Source organism: Bombyx mandarina, chromosome 23 (genome assembly GCF_030267445.1).
Source record: "Bombyx mandarina strain Sakado chromosome 23, ASM3026744v2".
Classification (NCBI taxonomy): Eukaryota; Metazoa; Arthropoda; class Insecta; order Lepidoptera; family Bombycidae; genus Bombyx; species Bombyx mandarina.
This window is the reverse complement of record NC_143229.1, coordinates 8,102,829-8,120,676: the sequence shown is the minus strand read 5'-3', so window position 1 is coordinate 8,120,676 and position 17,848 is coordinate 8,102,829. Positions and strand designations below refer to the sequence as shown.

Here is a 17,848-nt window from a genome sequence, read left to right as displayed (position 1 = left end):
TATGCAAAGCTCTAACTGAAATGACAGTTAATTATAGTATTTTTACTGAAACGTCTATTAAATAAAGAAACGCAGCTCTTATACACAAAGTTTTGTAAACGACTAAACCCATGTTTGTCGTACTAAAAGCCATAAATAATACACATGAATTAGTTACGAAAACCGAAAGTTTTATTTCAAATGGATTATTTGTTGAGTGGACTGTATGGGCAACGTTACTGTTGCCTGTTCAAGGCACGAAACAAATAAAAAAATGATTAACATCCGGAGCGCTAAACACGAATGTGTTATCAGACGATCAATATTTCAGTTTCACCAGCTGTAGTCGTTCGTGCCATGTTACGTTTGTCAAACACTGTTTATATAAATTTTTATGTTACTTGAAATTCATTTTACTTCGTCCAAATTAGAAATCAGTTAGGTACAATGTTTAATAAAGCTGCAATCAAAGTGAAATTCCAAGATCAGCAATTGGATGACTATGTCCTTGAGGTAAAAGTCATTATCTTCAATTTAAATACTTGCGCAGTAAAAAAGTTTAGAGTGAAACATCGAATGTGGAGTAGTTGGAATGTATATCAATCTAATTAAAAATGGACTTTACTTACAAAAGTGCTTGTAATTTCAGAATTCAGTTTTGAAGAGCAAGTTGCAAAGCAAAGTTGATGCTCTCTGCATAATGAGTAAGGAATTAGATAAATGTAGTATGGAGCGTGATAAATACAAGGTTCTAGTTGAACATCTGAAATCCAAAAAAGTAGTTTCCTCCAAAATTGCGGAAAATAACAACGCTTACAGATTTACTCCAACCAACACTATAAGTAATGGCGATATGTTTGCACAAACCAAAGACCACAATAACATGCTAAAAGTTGAGGTAAATGAATATGTATTAAAAGGAAACGATAAAATAAAAACGTATTATTTTAAAACAGTTTAAAACTCTTTATTGTGTCATTGTTTTCATTGACATTAATGGGCAAAAGAGTATAGGTATTTACCGCCTAGTCTTAAGTCGTTATAAAATCACACAGGTCGAAATGTTGCGGAGTAAGTTGGAAGAGGCAGCTGGAGACATCTTGGTACTCAGGAAACAATTACAAAATACAAGGCCATGTAAAGGATATGACAATAAAGATATATGCAACGACACAACGTACACAGCCGTTGATTACGAGCGTTTAGTTAACGATTTGGAAAAAATGAAGAAAAAGGTAGCCGGTAAAAATAATTCGGACTTACAATAATTAAAATTAAACAATCGGATGTGGTATTTAATTAAGTTGCCATTTCATTCATTTTAGGCAGACGATCAAACTTTTTTTTTTTGTTAGATGGGTGGACGAGCTCACAGCCCACCTGGTGTTAAGTGGTTACTGGAGCCCATAGATATCTACAACGTAAATACGCCACCAACCTTGAGACATAAGTTCTGACCTCAACTATAGTTGCAACGACTGTCCCACCCTTCAAGCCGAAACGCATTGCTGCTTCACGGCAGAAATAGGCGGGGTGGTGATAGCTACCCGCGCGGACTCACAAGAGGTCCTAGCACCAGTAAAAACTTGAGGCATTGCCAGGGACACAGTGAAACCTAATGCGAAAGACTCCTCATACCTAGTTTGAAAGGGGCCGGATGACCCTACATGATTTATTCTCAGTTATTTATTTATTACATTATTTCCGACGCTTCGAACAGCTTTTCATGTTAGCGGACGACTCGATTAATATTCGTCGACATTTCAATAACTTATTAACTACCGTATATTTTTCTATATAAAAAGTTTTAAGTATCCCTAAGACTCGAGAAAACCTAAGAAAATACAATACTACCTACGTTCTCCACTGTTTCCCCTAATTTACATATTTCTTATGATGATATGACATACATATCCTTCTTCAAACGCGGCTTATAGAGAGTACTTAACGGTAGACAGCGGCTTGACTCTGCTGCTGCATTGCTGAAGTCCATGGGCGACGGTAACCATTCACCATCAGGTGAGCCGTATACTCGTTTGCCTACAAGGGCAATAAAAAAAATGTTTTGCTAGCCCGCACGCGTTGCTATCGTCACCGCGTCATTGCGATCTTTTTCTAGCGTGAAGACAACATTAGTAAACGCCCAAAAAACTCGGTAACCCCATTACCCCACAGGAGTTACCGACTCAAAAATGTAGTTGCCGAACTAAAATCTCGATTTAATTGAAGAGATTCAAATTGGTACCAATGTACTTATTCACTGTAAAACTAAGTCGGAGATTATCTAAGTCCGTGTGTATTCAAAATACGTTCTACCGTTAATAATCAAAGTGGGATTAGTTTGAGAGCTTCCTGTGAAGGGAACATGGTTGTACTATTTCCTGGATACAGGACCCGGGTTTCTCAAGCTAATTTAATGAACTAATCTTTTAATACGCCCTATCCAAACATGTTACCATATAAGATCCGTAGGCCTAAAGCCCTGAAATATTAGTCTATTATTTATACATTAATTTGGATACGAATTATTTATCTACAGTACCAGCAGATACAACTAGATTACAGGGCTACGTTAGATGAAAAAGAAGAATTGGTGTCTGATAGAGATTACTATAAGAACAAAGTGCAACGTTTGAACCACCAAATCAGTTATCTGCTGTCGAACAGAAGTAATTTGCCGACGGGGGAGGGCGAAAGCGCCGCTCCCAGTCCGATAGTCGATATCGAAGCTTTAATAGCCGAAAACAAATATTTACACGAGAGAATAACGCAACTGCAAATAGAGAACGAACTTATAAAACGTAATTTAAGTAAATATAAGGTAGGTCCGTTCATGCATCACTTGATCAGTTTTCGTAATAAAAATGAAATTAATTATGTATGTAATAAATTTTTATTTTCATCTATTTATATAAGTATAAAATAATTTCATATATTCAGTAATATTAATTAATGTGGCTTTTTATGTCAAACATCGTTCCACGTAGAGTATAATCATGTAAATAATTCGACAAACAGTCGTAACCGTTGTTCGCTTATCGCTGATGGCATTGTGAAGAGGAAACTGCGGATAACGCTTAATTTATTTTTCAGACTCTATTGGATAACAGGAGTAGAAACTATTCTGTGCATTTGAAAAAAGGTTTCGCTGACGTCATGACACAAAAACAAGGTAATTTTATTGATCGTTTAAGTTGTACTGGTGGTAGAGCGTGACGCAAGCCCGCATGGGGTCCTGCCTAGAAGCAACGATGTGTATCATTTCGAAGCCGGGTACCTATTTTTCTAATGAAATACGTTCTTAACCAATGTTCACGATCGACTGCCACGATGAAGGAATAACATCGTGTAATAAAAATCAAACCCCGCAAAATTATAATTTGCGTAATTACTGGTGGTAGGACGTCTTGTGGGTCCGCACGGGTAGGTACCACCACCCTGCTTATTTCTGCCGTGAAGCAATAATGCGTTTCGGTTTGAAGGGCGGCGCAGCCGTTGTACTGTTAAAAGTGAGACCTTACAACTCATGTCTCAAGGTGGGTGGCAGCATTTACATTGTAGATGTCATGGGCTTCGATAAACCACTTAATATCAAGTGGGCCGTGAGCTCGTCCACCCAATCAAGCAATAAATAAAAAAGGGTGGCTGGTGGCATTCACGTTGTGTTAACTATTGGCTCCTGTAACCACTTAAATCCAAGCGACAACAGATCTCTTTCAGTTATCTATCCAATAAATAAATAAATTCAAATTTCGTTAATTCAGCTAATGTAGGCGCGCGAGTTCATGTCCATCCTGAGGAATGCAGTAGTGCTGTGACCTAATTAATTATGGTAATGTCGATAATAACTACCGATTTAGTCAACAGCGTAATTAGCGTAAATTTTCGATATCGATAAGCGCGCGTCACAACCGTCACGGACAACATTCGACGTCAGACGAATGCGGGCAGGCGGGCGGAGGTGGGGCAAGCTCTCCCCCGCGCGTCGCCTCTGGCCCCGATGGACATGAACTCGCGCGCATACAGTACGTTCTCATCGTAGTGTTTTTCTTTTGTGTTAGTTAAAGAATTTTTAGAAAACAACCTAAAATCGAACTCCAAGCACAACTCAGCAGCCGAGCTGAAGTCGGTTTGCCTCGGACTATTCGAAGCCTTGAACGACAAGTCGACGGCTCTACAGCATCAAAGGAAAACCAACCAGTTAGTATTGGTATTGTTATGCGCTGGGGTTCGGGATAAATAAAATTCCACCAAAGTACAACTAAAACTTGTATTCAACACTTAGAGCACTTAAACACTTCACAAACACTTTAAAATTCTCAATTCGCTTCTTCCGCTTCGCTTCAGCTGTTCCGTTCGCTGTTTTGCTTCGTGTAGTTCCGATTACTGACTGCTTCGTGCCATCTCTGCAACGCTTTTATAGCCGATACCACATCCCTAGAACTATCGAGAGTATTCCACACATCTCTAGTATTGTTTCCGCTCTCTGACAATAGATGGCGTTGTACTTCTCGAGCGTTCTAGGTGCTACTAGATCCTACGATATTCGTTCGATTATTCGGCGATAGATGGTGTTTGTTACTCTTACCGGCGTAACAGTATTTTGATGTAAAAAAAAAGGATTACGCATTATAAAAGGCAATCTAACTAAATTTTAGTTGTTGTAGTTCACAGATAACCCTGTTATCTGTGTTGAAGTTAGATTAATATACATTGAGCTACACTGCACTGGTAGTGATAACATCAAAATTGTTAATAGCTTTTAATAATGTATTTATTTCGTTACTCATACATAGCAAAATTTACAAAATATAGAAAAACGCGGAATCATGTTATTGCAAATTACCTTAATGAATTGACCTACCAACTATCGTTAGAATAAACCTGAAAGTCATCGTAGTCATTTAAAGATGTCAGGATATATATTTATTGACGCCTAAATACATATTTCGTTACAGAATACTAGCAAGCAGATTGACAGAATTGGAGAAGACTTTGGAGGCTTGGTGCAACGGTCAGAAGTGTATTCCGATATTCCCGTCACAAATGTTGCTAGACGAATTTATTCCGGAAACGAGTTCCACGAAGTCGGACAATTCAAAAAGTCAACAACACACTCCCGAGGACAACAATCGATTCTCAGACAGCGACGACGAGTCACAACACAACGGAGACGAACAGAATAGTGATGCGTTATCGAACGAATGTAAGGGTGCAACAAAAACTGTTTTGCCCAAAGAGCTAGAAGATCTTGTTCGAGAGGCACTTGCAGAATTAAAACCTCAGTGATATCGTACAACGTAATAGGGCTAACCACGGAATTCTCAGTATCGATCGAAACATATCGATAAAAAAATTCTTCAATGAATAAAAGAATATGTATAATTAAGTTAAAGAATAATTTCCATTTGTCAAAATCGTTCCTGTGATATATTATAAATATTTTTCTTCAAATCTTTTTTTTTTTTTCAATGTTAATGTTTTTACAGTTTTAATTTAGCTGTAATATTATTTTGTGATAGGCAATTAGAGAAATAATACTAATGTCTGCGAAAAATATTTTTATTTCAATGTTTTACATTAATGGTTACATTGAAATGGTTTATGATTACAAAATAAATAATAATTTAAAATAAAACTACTTATTTGTCTTCTTAAAAAAATAAAACTATGAAATATTAAAATGCGTAGTAACTTACAATACACTTTTTACATTTAGTTCAATAAACTCGTATCATTCATAACAGTAGGGTCACATTATCTTTAGTAGCGCGTTAAAATTTGAAATTTACGACAAGGCGCCCTCTGTCGAACAAATGCAGTTAAACTTTCCACTTTTTACAATTCTTACATACACGACGCCTTTTACAAAGTCTCACTAAAGTTATACGCTGTAATGTAGCCGACTCCTTAAACGTCAGTCTTGTAATAAGTTAGTTACTACTTATGCTTTCAAGATTAAAGCCCAATACAATAATTGGGCATTTAAATATTTTTTTATTGCTTAGATGGGTGGACGAGCTCACAGCCCACCTGGTGTTAAGTGGTCACCGGAGTCTATAGACATCTACAACGCAAATGCAATCACTATATTTGTAAAATATTAATGGTAAATATATTTTAAAACAACTAAATATATATGTATATTTTTTATATTTTACCTAGAAATTGATGTATTTTAATGTATATTCTATGATTAGCTCGTGATATGGCCCCGAATGACGTCACATAAAATGAAGTTTGCATTTAGCCGCATTCTGCTGTTTTAACGACAAATTTGAAAAATAAGAACTTTTTTGTCTTCTCCATTAGCCTCACAGACTTGTGACGTCACAGCAGAACGAAACCTGTAGGTAGCGTTTTGAGTCGATTGTCCAACCCGACTTATAAATAGAACCTATACATTGAACACCCAAATACATTACTATCGCATTTTGATGATAGTGTGAGTGAAATAATCAATCTTCGACAAGTAAAACACACCTACTATAAAAATTCAATTATTCCATTTGATTGACACATTACTGACCTAATTATTTATTATTTGCTATATTAAATTAAATTTATTACAACTTTCACGATAAAGTTCATTAATTTAGTTCATTAGATAAATTTAGTTTTACTTTAAACCACAATAATGTGTTTCCCCATAGACACAGCTCACTGAGTTTCTCGCCGGATCTTCTCAGTGGGTCGCGTTGCCGATCCGATTCCGTAAGGTTCGTGTTAGCAACATCGTCAGGTTTGTGCCCCGTGAGCTCACCTATCAGTTAAGGTTACGCTGAAATAGCCTCTGAAGGCTTAGGTAGGAAAAGAAAAGAAGTCGAGATAATTACTTCAGTACGCCGCGTAGGACACCGGTGACCAGTTAAATAGAGCTCCCGATTACGTTAGCGTCTGACCGGGCGGGGAGTGTCCCGGGGCTCATCACGGGGCGGCGGTGTAGTGGTGGAGCGCGGCGGCGGAGTGCTGCTGCAGCGCGCTGGCGTCCCCCCGCCTCCGCGCCGCCCGCACCGTCCTCGCCAGCAGCGGCCAGTGCTCTTGCTCCGAATAGCGTTCATAGCTCTCGAGTCCCTTCTGTAGCTTCAGTATCAGGCTGTCGTAGTTCTTACGTACCACTTCCAGTATCTGTGGGAGGGAAACGTCAAACGGTCATGTGACTTTTTGGCGGGAACGCGAGGAGTGAAGTTGTGTGATTTGTTTTATTTTGTCTATTTATTGTTTTTTTCAGGTATAAACGTGTAATAACTGTTTAGTAACTGTGAAAGTGCACAAATTTGCGAAAATTAAACAAAGCTGCTGAACGTAACTTCTCGGGATCCTCCAAAAAGTCCACTGAAAAAGTATCAGTAAATGACCACCATTTTACTGAGATTATATTTCATCCCATATCGTCTCATTTCATTACATTTCATTGTTGCCATGTTTCACATTAATCAACTTCATTTCATTTTATAATATAACTAGCGACCCTCCCTCGCTTCGCTTCGGAAACATTAAAACACACATTAACAAAAAAAAAAAAAATTTTAAAAAAGTAGCCTATGTTCATCAGGGACAATGTCGGCTTCTAATGGAAAAAGAATTTTTCAAATCGGTCCAGTAGTTTCGGAGCCTATTCGAAACAAACAAACAAACAAATCTTTCCTCTTTATAATATTAGTATAGATATAGATTTTTCATAAAAAAAAGTTTTCCTTAAAATTAAAATAAAACTTTACCTAAAGGTCTTAGTTACCAGGTCATAAAATCCCTTAAAAAAACACATTCATTTTTTTGTGACACTGTTAAAGTTTTACTCTTTTAGAATGTTTGGGGTGGATGGACCATCTGCCATTAGGCGATTTTAGAGTTCATAGACGTGAATACAGCGAACAACGTAGCACACATGAGATCGAAGTCTTAAACTGATGACAGCTTCATAGTAAAAACATATAGGACTATATCACCCATCCATTCGGGTTCATAGTCCGCCCAGGGATCTGTATGGAATATTTGATTCAGACTTGTGAGATTGTTATGTGATCACAGGATTCGTAGTTTATTCAATTGTTTTTAGTCAAAGATGTTTGTTGTTTAGAATGATAATACACCTTTTACTATGCAATTTATCGGTTTTTTATTGTCTTGTAGGCAGATAAGCATACGGCCCACCTGATGGTGAGTTGTTACCGTCGCTCGTGGACATCAGCAATGCCAGGAACAGAGCCAAGTCACTGGCTAACGGGCAATACCATGGAAGGGAGCTCATTCTAAGATCGGATGGTGCGTGGCAAAAAAGATATCCGGAAGTACACTGTGGATGAAAGCAATAGTTCTAGATAGTATGGATTAATTCTACTGAGTTGCATTACCTGCTCCTCGGAGGGAGTCGACAGATTCTGTTGGTCGAGCCACGCTTCTATCTTCACGGAGAAGTGCTGGATGATGGCGCGCACGTTCACTAAGCAATTGGCCAGTCGCAACGCTTCGGCTTTATATTCGCCGTCGCCGGTGGAGTACCGCAGAGCTTTCATTATACATAATCTTTAAATTAATACGTGAAGCAAAAACTTTGTACCGCTTTTTACGAAAATTGCGCGGACGGAGGAGTATAAAATTTTACACACTTAGAGTTTATATAGAGAAGGAGTGCAGATTTAGAAAATATTAGAATATAGTTTTTTTTAATTGTGTATATAAATACTTTAAATAAATAAAAAACATGACACACACTACTGTGTATTTGACACACGCACGCATACACACTCTTTTGTTTATTGTTAAATTCTGGTCAAATTGAGAATAGATTAATATTGTTTGTCTTCAATATTATTTATCTATAATGTAGCCAGAAGTATATGATGATAGTCTTTGACAATAGACCCTTAATAATGTTCAAACTTATAATTTAAATCAATACAATTGATTTAAATTATAAGTTAGTCGAATTTCGACTCCGGGCGACTACTATAAGTATTATTACGCAAAAATATTTCTCAATCAACAAAAAAAAAACAACTGTAAAAGCGTAAATTTTTTTTAAATATATTTATTATAAAAAAAAACGTGGCCCAAGGGATAACACGGCCGGTCGTGTCTGGCGATGCGACGGTGCCAGTGTTCGAATTCCGCAGGTAGGTACTAGATATTTATTCTTAATGTACGTACTTAACACACGTTCACTAATAACTTCCACGATATTTTATAATAAAAATTTGGTCCCGAAAAAATTGTATTATGCATAATTTCTAAACAATTGAGGCATAATATACTTCATGTCACAAACAAACCAGACATTGATATTATTATGTTATTTGTGTGGATTTAAAGTGCTTACCCATATAAAATAGATTATCGAAAACTTGATGCATTCTAATTAACTCGTAGTATAATTGATCGTACGACGCCGGAGTGGGTAGGAACGTGTCGCCCAATGTTATAAATAAGTTGAAAATGTTCACCACCTGAAATTTTGGTAATTTATTCAACAAGACACACGATTATATCCATTAAACAATTTGCGAGATTTCCATTTGTAAAAGTAATGCGGGAGTGATGTTTTCTTGAACGCATGATATGATGGATGCAAGTCGATGTCTGTGGTGAACGCAGCGATATATAGAGAAAGGAAGGGGATGACGTGTGAGATGACAAATGAACGACGACGAACGAAACACGAAGAACATGAAACGATTAACGATTATTAATTTTATTAATAGTATTTTAATAAAACGTGAAAGTAAACGCGAAACTTTTATTTGTCTGAAGCCTGCATCCCACAGTAATAAGTGTCAGGAAATAATCAAAAGTATCGTTTAGTTTCAAATTAATCCTCAAAACGGATCCGTTTCAATAAATCAATTTCTTACGAGTCAATATCAGGTAGAATAAGTGAAATCAACAATATTGGAAGTGAATACACAGGAAATGAATAACACAAAAACAAAATTTTAACAAATAAAGAAACTTTAGAGAATTAAAAATGCATTTTTAGGGATAAATCAGAAACTATTCATTGAAATGGAACTACACGAGAAGCACTAGCTTTCAAATAAAAAAGAACCATCAAACCGATTCATCTAGACAAAATTAATACACATAAAAAAAATACAGTCTAATTGAGAACTACCTTCTATTGGAAATCGGTGAAATCTAGAAATTAAATAACAAAACGCGAACCTGTTGCGCCATTATGAAGATATTGTGTCGCTTCAGTAACGCGGTTTCATTGGTGACCAAGAACTTGAGCAGCGCTATGAGTGCGGCCCACAGAGGTCGCCAGTCTCGCGCCAGACGAACCTTGCACCGCTTCTGATAGCTCAGTAGCCGGAGAAGCACGCCCACGCACAGGCTGTACAGCTCACCGGGGAACTTCTTCAGCAGGTGACACATTATGAACTCGACTAAAAGATCTGCAACGTGAAAACGTCATGTTTGCACCAGAGGTCAGGGCTTGGGAACGGTTCAAAAAATACCAGGTCATTTTAATTCCCAACCAGGTTTTTCGCGAACACTCACTAGGAGTGGAATCGATACGCGAACACAATATTCGCCGGGATTAACCAAGTTTAACCGGGATTAACTTCTGGCAGAGATCTTGCCCTAAACACGTCATTAGGGATCCTCCCGATCCATTAACAGTGCTTTTAGGTACCTCAAGCATCGGTCACCGTCCTCGTCGAACCCGTCGCTTGCGGCGAAGGGCTCGACGAGTAAATTAACCCACAGACAGCCCACTGACTTTCTCGCTGGAACTTCTCAGTAGGTCGCGTTTCCGATCTGTTGGTAGATTCTGCGAAGCACTGCTCTTGCTAAGGCCAGTGTTAGCAACACTCCGGTTTGAGCCCCGTGTGTTCATATACTAGTTCGGTGAATCTAGAATAACCCCTCGAGGTTACTAGAATAGGTAAGGAATAAAAAAACCATAGGTCCTATGACGCGATGACATTCGAATGCATTAGAATTGGGATATCCAATGACAGACAGAGTTGGTGATGGTTTCAACAACTCTGACTATAATCACTGACCAAAATTAATAGAAAAACTGTTCAAAGATTTTATTTTACCAACGCAGCGTACACTGCACGTAACGAACGCACGAATGCACATAAAATAGGTGGCGATATTAATATTGTTATGCCTATCAGCTTTCGATCAGGTTAATAATAGGTGGATCCTTTACAATTGCAGCAATACAAATAACGTAAGCAAATAATCGTGTCTAAAATGAATATTATAGTTTATAAACAAACTGGGAATAGTTTTTCTATTAGGTTTTTTTTAGAACATTACTTGTTTTGAAAACAGTATAAATTTCATCATAGCTTATTTGGTCGAATGCAAACCTATTAAAGTAGACGCCAACGGTTGTGACGGTGGTTCCTCGAGAACTATTTTCCTATGGCGCATCGGAAGTCTATATAATTGTACCTGAAACAAATAGTTAGATATTATTATTTATAAATCTTTTTAGGTAAAAATCACCTTTTGCGGAACCGTACCGGTCTTATGCGGCCTACACACGACCCTAAAATCAGTTGCGATATCGGGACAGTGGTGGGGAGTACGCTAAATCGTATCCTAAATGATCTCGTGTATAAGCAAATCGTAACACGATTTTTATTGTTTACCCTAAACTCGAAAATCACTTCGGGTGAGCTCACGATTTAGGGACGATTACTCCCACCACCGCTGTCCCGATATCGCCACTGATTTTAGGGTCTTGTGTAGGCCGCATTAGTCGGAAAGGGGGAGCTCGTTAGGGTTTAGTCGACCGTAGGTTCTGCGTGGGAGTCTTGTACGTCTCACGTCTTTCTAAAGGCGTAGTCTCCTAGGATCAATTGGAAGAGGACGAGGAGTTCGGTCCCCAACCTCTCTCATTAGTTCTTTGGAGGCGCCTGAATCCGACATAACCCCCGTCGGCCGGATATCCGTAAAGTGAGGTTCCCCATCGATAAAAAAAGTACATACCATCTTGAAAATATTTGAATCGACCAAAAAATTGCACGCATTTTAGTATATTTATTAGGAATAAACAAACATTAAACCTCCTCTTTTATATTAGATAAGTTACAATGAAGAAAATGATGCAATTAAATTTTTTTCATTGCCTCAGCCCATATTGCACAATGAATTGCAAAATGCACATTACTTAAAGTTCGCTTTCGTATTTTATCAATGAAGGACCGTGATTTGTATGTTGGGCAACAAAATAAAATAAATATCGACATACAACTACACAATGGAACCCCAAAACGGAATCTATACATCTATACTAATATATAAATCTACAGTGGTTTTTACGGATGTTCCGTTATAACTATTGACCCTGCATCCGATTGACTTGAAACTCGGTATCCATATAGAAAATACATGTAATTAATGAATAGGCTAATATTTATATGAGTGTTCGACTCCCTAATAATAATGACAACAAATAATAATGTTAATTTTAAATGCCCAGCGAAGCGGGCGAGTATGGCTAGTGTGTATATATTATTGAAAATTATATCGTCGTTACCTTAAAAGTGAGGTTTTGGTCGTGCATAATTGAATTAGCAAATTGGTCCTCCACGATGCATGTTAAAGTGATAAAACAGAGACTGCATTTGTTAATACTACTTTCGCTCCTCGTGTCCGCCATTATGATTGAACTAAAAACATAACAAATTTTGAATTGACATTGCAACAGTTAAATTTCAAATAGAAACATCGGTATACTGACCGTAATTTTATGCCATGCTATACATACCAATACTGAAAGAATGTGACTAGTAAATTCGTTGGTTGATCATTGTCCAGGGCTTGTATTTGAGCGAGGTTCGGTGGACTCTGAAAAGTTATTTGAATATATTTATAAAGCTTTAAACTAATAATAATAATTGAAGACATGAGTGGATGAAAGGGTTAAGTACCATTTTTAAGATTTTTGAGTTTTTACATTAAATGAAGTTGTTATGTGCCTATAAACCATATTAGACCTTAAAAGTCGGGGTTTAAAGGCTATTTTTAGAAGTTGCATGTGATGAAAGAGTTATGTACGAAGAAAAAGTAGGTTTTCTCAAAATTAACAAATTATATCATATCCCCTTCATCCACTCGTTTTCAATTGTTTATAATAAATATAATAAAGGTGGTGGATTGCGCTTGTACAGGATTTACATCTCAGCGTGGTCTTTGCCTTTACATTTTGGTGACTGTTTACTCTGATGGCTTAATGTAATGATTCACTGGAAGTGGGCACCAAGTATCTTATATTAAAAAATTTGATAGCGGTCTTAAGCGGCAACTTTTTTTTTTTTTATTGCCCTGGTACACAGACGAGAATACGGCCCACCTGATGGTGAGTGGTTACCGTCGCCCATGGACTTCAGCAATGCCAGGGGCAGAGCCAAGCCGCTGCCTACCGCTAACGTCAAGCTGTTAAATTTTTTAAGGGCGAACCGTGACGATTATTACATTTCTTTACTATGAAACTTCTGTATGTTACCTGGTGAGGCGGTAACGTCGCTGGGGGCGATGGTGGCGCTGACGACGCCGTTGTTGAAGACGAATGTGCCAAAGTCGTCATAAAATTCCGATTTAAATGCGAAGCCTCATACATAGCCAGGAGCATTCCTTCTTCGGCCCCATTGTTCCTTTGTCCCCTGGCTAAAGGTTGTTGTTCATCATTTGTTAGGAATATACCTCCAACCATACTAGTTAGAGATGACAACCAACCACCTCCACCCCCGTTGCCTTGCATACCACCGAATGCTGACATTACATAGTCATTCAAAGCTGTCGTTATTACTTGGCCATAGCTAGAATAATGTTATTTTTAAATTAAACTTAATTTATTTATTGGAATATCATTAGTAAAACCATAAAGGTACATATTTCAACAGTAATGATTACCCGTTCAAAGCCAGTTCATCATCTAATATAGAAAGTTTAACAACATATGGATTTGTTGATTCATGCTTCTTATAGTTTATCAAAAACATCAGTAACATAACTACATCATAACCTGAAACATAACATTAATTTATAATTACTGTCAAGCAGAATATATGTTTGGTTGAAAATCGATTCTATGAAATTTCCATGATTTCTGTTATATTAATTGAAACACTGTGTACAAAAGATAAGATTGTGAATATCGATATTGTTACATCTATGTGGTATACATAGTTAATATAATTTATTTTGCCTTATCTTAAAATTTACGTAACTTAATGGTTATGAACGAAATATGATAAAGAGCATTAGAATTTATACTGTGTGTTAACAATAAAGTTATTGCTCCAGATTTTCGTAGTTTGTTTTCTTATTTTATTCAATATTTAAGATACTAATATGTACTGGGTCCACTGACCCTGAACATTGACCATTGGCTTATGTTAGTATGAACTAACCACTAGAATTGAAATTGTAAAAGTGTTTTCATGCAGATTTATTCTTTTTTTATAACCATCCAAAATAGCATCTAATGGCACGTGATTGCCAATCCTAATACACACAGTAGATCCCAGGGGCACAAACATGTTCCTGCCTACTGATAGTTCTCTTAAACCACAGTTGAAAGAAATGTCTAGGAACAGTTAGGAGGGAAGTTAATTCCAGAGCTAGATGGTATATGGCAGTAAATGTAGATCAGTTTTTCCCCAGGGCAGGTGACAGGAGGCACCTGACCCAGAAGTTTATTTATTTGTTACTAGCTGACCCGGCAGACTTCGTAGTGCCTAAATCGATAAATAAAAGACCTAAACTTTTGTATAAAATAAACTTAAAACAAACAAAAGAAATCCGTCCGACGGGGGACACATCAAAAGGAAAACAAAATTGTTATTATTTAATTCCGAGCATTTTTATGTTTATCTACCTTAAACTTTCTCTGGACTTCCACAAATAATTCAAGACCAAAATTAGCCATTTAGGTCCAGCCGTTCTCGAGTTTCAGCGAGACTAACGAACAGCAATTCATTTTTATATATATAGATTGTTATTTACCATGCTGTTGCCTTTCTGTAGTGGTACAAAGCAGCTGTATCAATGGCTCAAACAAACAGTTTGACATGAAATACTCCACAAAAGGATTCTCATCTATATTTTCTATTCCAGTTGCTATAATAAGCAAGAGCTTCAGAACCATTGACTTTAAGCTCTCATGAACATCACCTAAAACATTAAGGTATGATTTATGTTTTATAATTTCTGTAATTTTTAAGTAATTTAATTTTTTTGGGGCCACTGATGACTAACTTTTATTAACATTTATTTATCAACATTTGAAGATTGTGCCAATTACAAACTACTATTCTAAAACTTTAAATGCAACATTAAACCATAAAAATATTTTGATGATGTCTATGACTCAAGAAGAATATTTATAAACAGAAAATTATTAAATAAAGCTTTATATCTAGGTTTAATGTGTATCCAAGGTATAAAGGTATAATAAATAATGGATTCAAATTTTACAAGTCTATAGATATTCTCATTCGCAATTGCTGACATATTTCATTACAAAAATTATAATAGTACCTTGAACAGATTCTTGTTTTTATCTAATATTAAATACAATATACAGTTTGAATCAATCTATAGTCTTTAGTAGTAGTTTTAGCAGGTACAAGAGACTTTTACAAACCTGATAGTATAATACTGCATTGTTCAAATAATTTCACCATTTTAGTATCAGCATTCTCTTGCCCAATCATTATAGTTTTGATGTTTATGTTTGAATCCTGTTCAAGTCTTTGATACATAGTAATGAGTAATGCACTTAATGTTTGTAAAGCATAAAGCAACCTAAAATATTAACAACAATATACACACAATTATTTAACAGATTATACCATAATTTTCACATCTCATCACTGTTGCAAACTCCATTATGTATCTGCTTTTTAATATGTATTCCAGTGAGAAAAGGTTATTTTAATTTTAGGATATTTACAACTCATACTTTTATTCATACTCATACATTTAATCTATATCGATTAAAAAATAATTTTAATGGTTATTGATGACTTTTCTTACCTTATATGATGGTCTTGTCTCAACATTTCTATACACTGTTCAACCAATATATTCATACTTTCTTTCATGTTTATCAGCTGCTCTATGGACAGTTTGTGTATTTCTGCTTCCAGCTGTGGTATTTTTGGCTTCAGAAGAAAGAATTCATCCCAAAAAGTAGGGTTATCAGTCGTTAAGTCCTCTCCTCGAAAGAACGATTCATAAATTTGTACAACCTTCTCTTTTAGGTGTCTCTTTGATCCAGAGCCACTTCTTTTTCTCATCGCCATAGTGAAATTTTAAATTTTCAAATTTTTTTTTGCTCGTTCCTCCTTACTGCAAATTTGAAACAGAGAGGTGAACTAGCTATTTTTAAGCTGCAACACTTATTTAGCAAACAATAATATTATTATCTTGATCATATAAAATAGCAATCTCCATTAATAAAATTTCAAGAAATCCAAGACCAGCATTGGTATGGCAAATTTTTGTTGGGAATATATTAAATAACTTACTTTTTTTTATAAAAATTTAGTATTTAATTCTCTTCTTAGTATTCGTAGGCATAAATATTATATTATTAAATACTACATATAATAAAAGTGTATTTAACTACATATGTTCGTACTTCGTAAGTGAACTCTGAATTTCGTGTTATTTGTCACTGTCGTCAGTGTTGTCGATTATATTAATGACAGTGTCAAACCCATTAAAAAAAAAATTGCCAATACTCCCTCAATGCTAACTACACATAACTCTACGTGGAGGTACCTACTCTATGGGATTAATACGTGATATTTTGTGGGTTTAGGGATGGAAGAATGACGACGGTTCGCGTTTTTTTTTCTGTCGTATATACTACCAGTAACCTTAAGGCGTTATACTAGCTTCGCCGAATGTATAGTAGAGCTCACGGGGCTCAGCCTGGGAGACATTACTAATATCTGCCTTAGTAAGAACAGTGCTTCGTTAAATCTACCACAGGATCGGAATCGCGAACCACTGAAAGGAACCGGTGAGAGACCCAGTGGTCTGTATCTGTAGGTTAAGTTGCTTGACGAATTCATCGTCACATTCGGGTTTGTCGAATACGGTGACCAGTGCTTAAAATGCTAAAGCACCAAGAGTGAATCGGAAAGATCCGAAATGACTTTTGTTCTAGAGATCTTGAAGCTTCACCAGAATGAATGGACGAACTAGAAAACAAAGCCAGGAGTGGAAGGTTTGATAAAATTTCGAGCGCCGAACTCGAACGTCGAGTACATCGCTGCCACTAATGTAGGACATTGGGGCATAACAGACAGAAACAAATAAATAATGACCGCGCGAGAGAAAGTTATGTAGAAGAGTTGAGGAATACGACGCAAGGAGAGCGGCATAACAGGCTATAGTAATATTGTACAGGTAAGTATTATATCGACAACATGCATCGACGACTTGCATCGACAACTTGCTTAAAATGTTACTTGGAAAGGATCATAAACTAAGAACTTTTTTAACAGGTATATGTAATATATTATTTTTATAATTTCCGAATAAAGTCTCAGCATTTATGACATGACGTTGTTTGTTATCTTGTTCATTAATTTCAATTAAATAAAGTCATTTTATGATAATCTTAATAAGCCTAGAGAGGGCTTTCTCTTTATGTGTGAATCCAAGTTTGTAAGTGTTATTAATGCTTTAGGGCTAGGTCACTCTAGAATTTATGAATATTCACATTACAAGTGTAGGCAAACAAAACAAAATCGCTGTAATTAAATTGTCAGATTTTCTCATTCTGTTTTAGTTTTTAACTTAAAATAAATTAGGTTTTGGAATAGGAGTTCAAAATTTGATTGCATGAAGTTTAGTTATGCATCTAGGATTTATGGACTATGTTTCC

General features: G+C 36.3%; 2 protein-coding genes and 1 long non-coding RNA gene across 3 annotated transcripts; 1 reads left to right on the top strand and 2 right to left on the bottom strand.

Annotated features, from left to right (window-relative positions):
* Nucleotides 1–149: 149 nt before the first annotated feature.
* Nucleotides 150–740, bottom strand: LOC149500164 (uncharacterized). The gene is made up of 2 exons (XR_016325148.1): nucleotides 609–740; nucleotides 150–439 (listed from the first exon to the last, which is right to left on the bottom strand). It is a non-coding gene; the product is annotated as an uncharacterized LOC149500164 (long non-coding RNA).
* LOC114245592 (coiled-coil domain-containing protein 149) lies at nucleotides 279–5,618 on the top strand. Its single transcript, XM_028177820.2, has 7 exons — nucleotides 279–492; nucleotides 629–877; nucleotides 1,035–1,214; nucleotides 2,519–2,800; nucleotides 3,073–3,151; nucleotides 4,041–4,179; nucleotides 4,938–5,618. The coding sequence occupies exons 1-7, from the start codon at nucleotides 427–429 to the stop codon at nucleotides 5,266–5,268; spliced, it is 1,326 nt and encodes a 441-aa protein (XP_028033621.2). The 5' UTR covers nucleotides 279–426; the 3' UTR covers nucleotides 5,269–5,618.
* LOC114245603 (armadillo-like helical domain-containing protein 3) lies at nucleotides 5,528–16,629 on the bottom strand. The gene is made up of 13 exons (XM_028177834.2): nucleotides 16,479–16,629; nucleotides 15,985–16,299; nucleotides 15,593–15,753; nucleotides 14,953–15,120; nucleotides 13,858–13,969; nucleotides 13,451–13,763; nucleotides 12,713–12,792; nucleotides 12,482–12,614; nucleotides 11,307–11,391; nucleotides 10,141–10,373; nucleotides 9,299–9,425; nucleotides 8,334–8,488; nucleotides 5,528–7,107 (listed from the first exon to the last, which is right to left on the bottom strand). Exons 2-13 carry the CDS (start codon nucleotides 16,251–16,253, stop codon nucleotides 6,907–6,909), a joined length of 2,037 nt encoding a protein of 678 aa, XP_028033635.2. The 5' UTR covers nucleotides 16,254–16,299; nucleotides 16,479–16,629; the 3' UTR covers nucleotides 5,528–6,906.
* Nucleotides 16,630–17,848: the final 1,219 nt, after the last annotated feature.

Excerpts from the sequence above, each read along its gene's own strand:
- LOC114245592 (XM_028177820.2), top strand. The coding sequence starts at position 427 with ATGTTTAATAAAGCTGCAATCAAAGTGAAATTCCAAGATCAGCAATTG. Across the intron at positions 493-628 it reads TGGATGACTATGTCCTTGAG|AATTCAGTTTTGAAGAGCAA; the intron begins GTAAAAGTCATT and ends TTGTAATTTCAG. Across the intron at positions 1,215-2,518 it reads TGGAAAAAATGAAGAAAAAG|TACCAGCAGATACAACTAGA; the intron begins GTAGCCGGTAAA and ends ATTTATCTACAG.
- LOC114245603 (XM_028177834.2), bottom strand. The coding sequence starts at position 16,253 with ATGGCGATGAGAAAAAGAAGTGGCTCTGGATCAAAGAGACACCTAAAA. Across the intron at positions 9,426-10,140 it reads TCTTCATAATGGCGCAACAG|GTGGTGAACATTTTCAACTT; the intron begins GTTCGCGTTTTG and ends CCAAAATTTCAG. Across the intron at positions 7,108-8,333 it reads CGACTCCCTCCGAGGAGCAG|ATACTGGAAGTGGTACGTAA; the intron begins GTAATGCAACTC and ends TCCCTCCCACAG.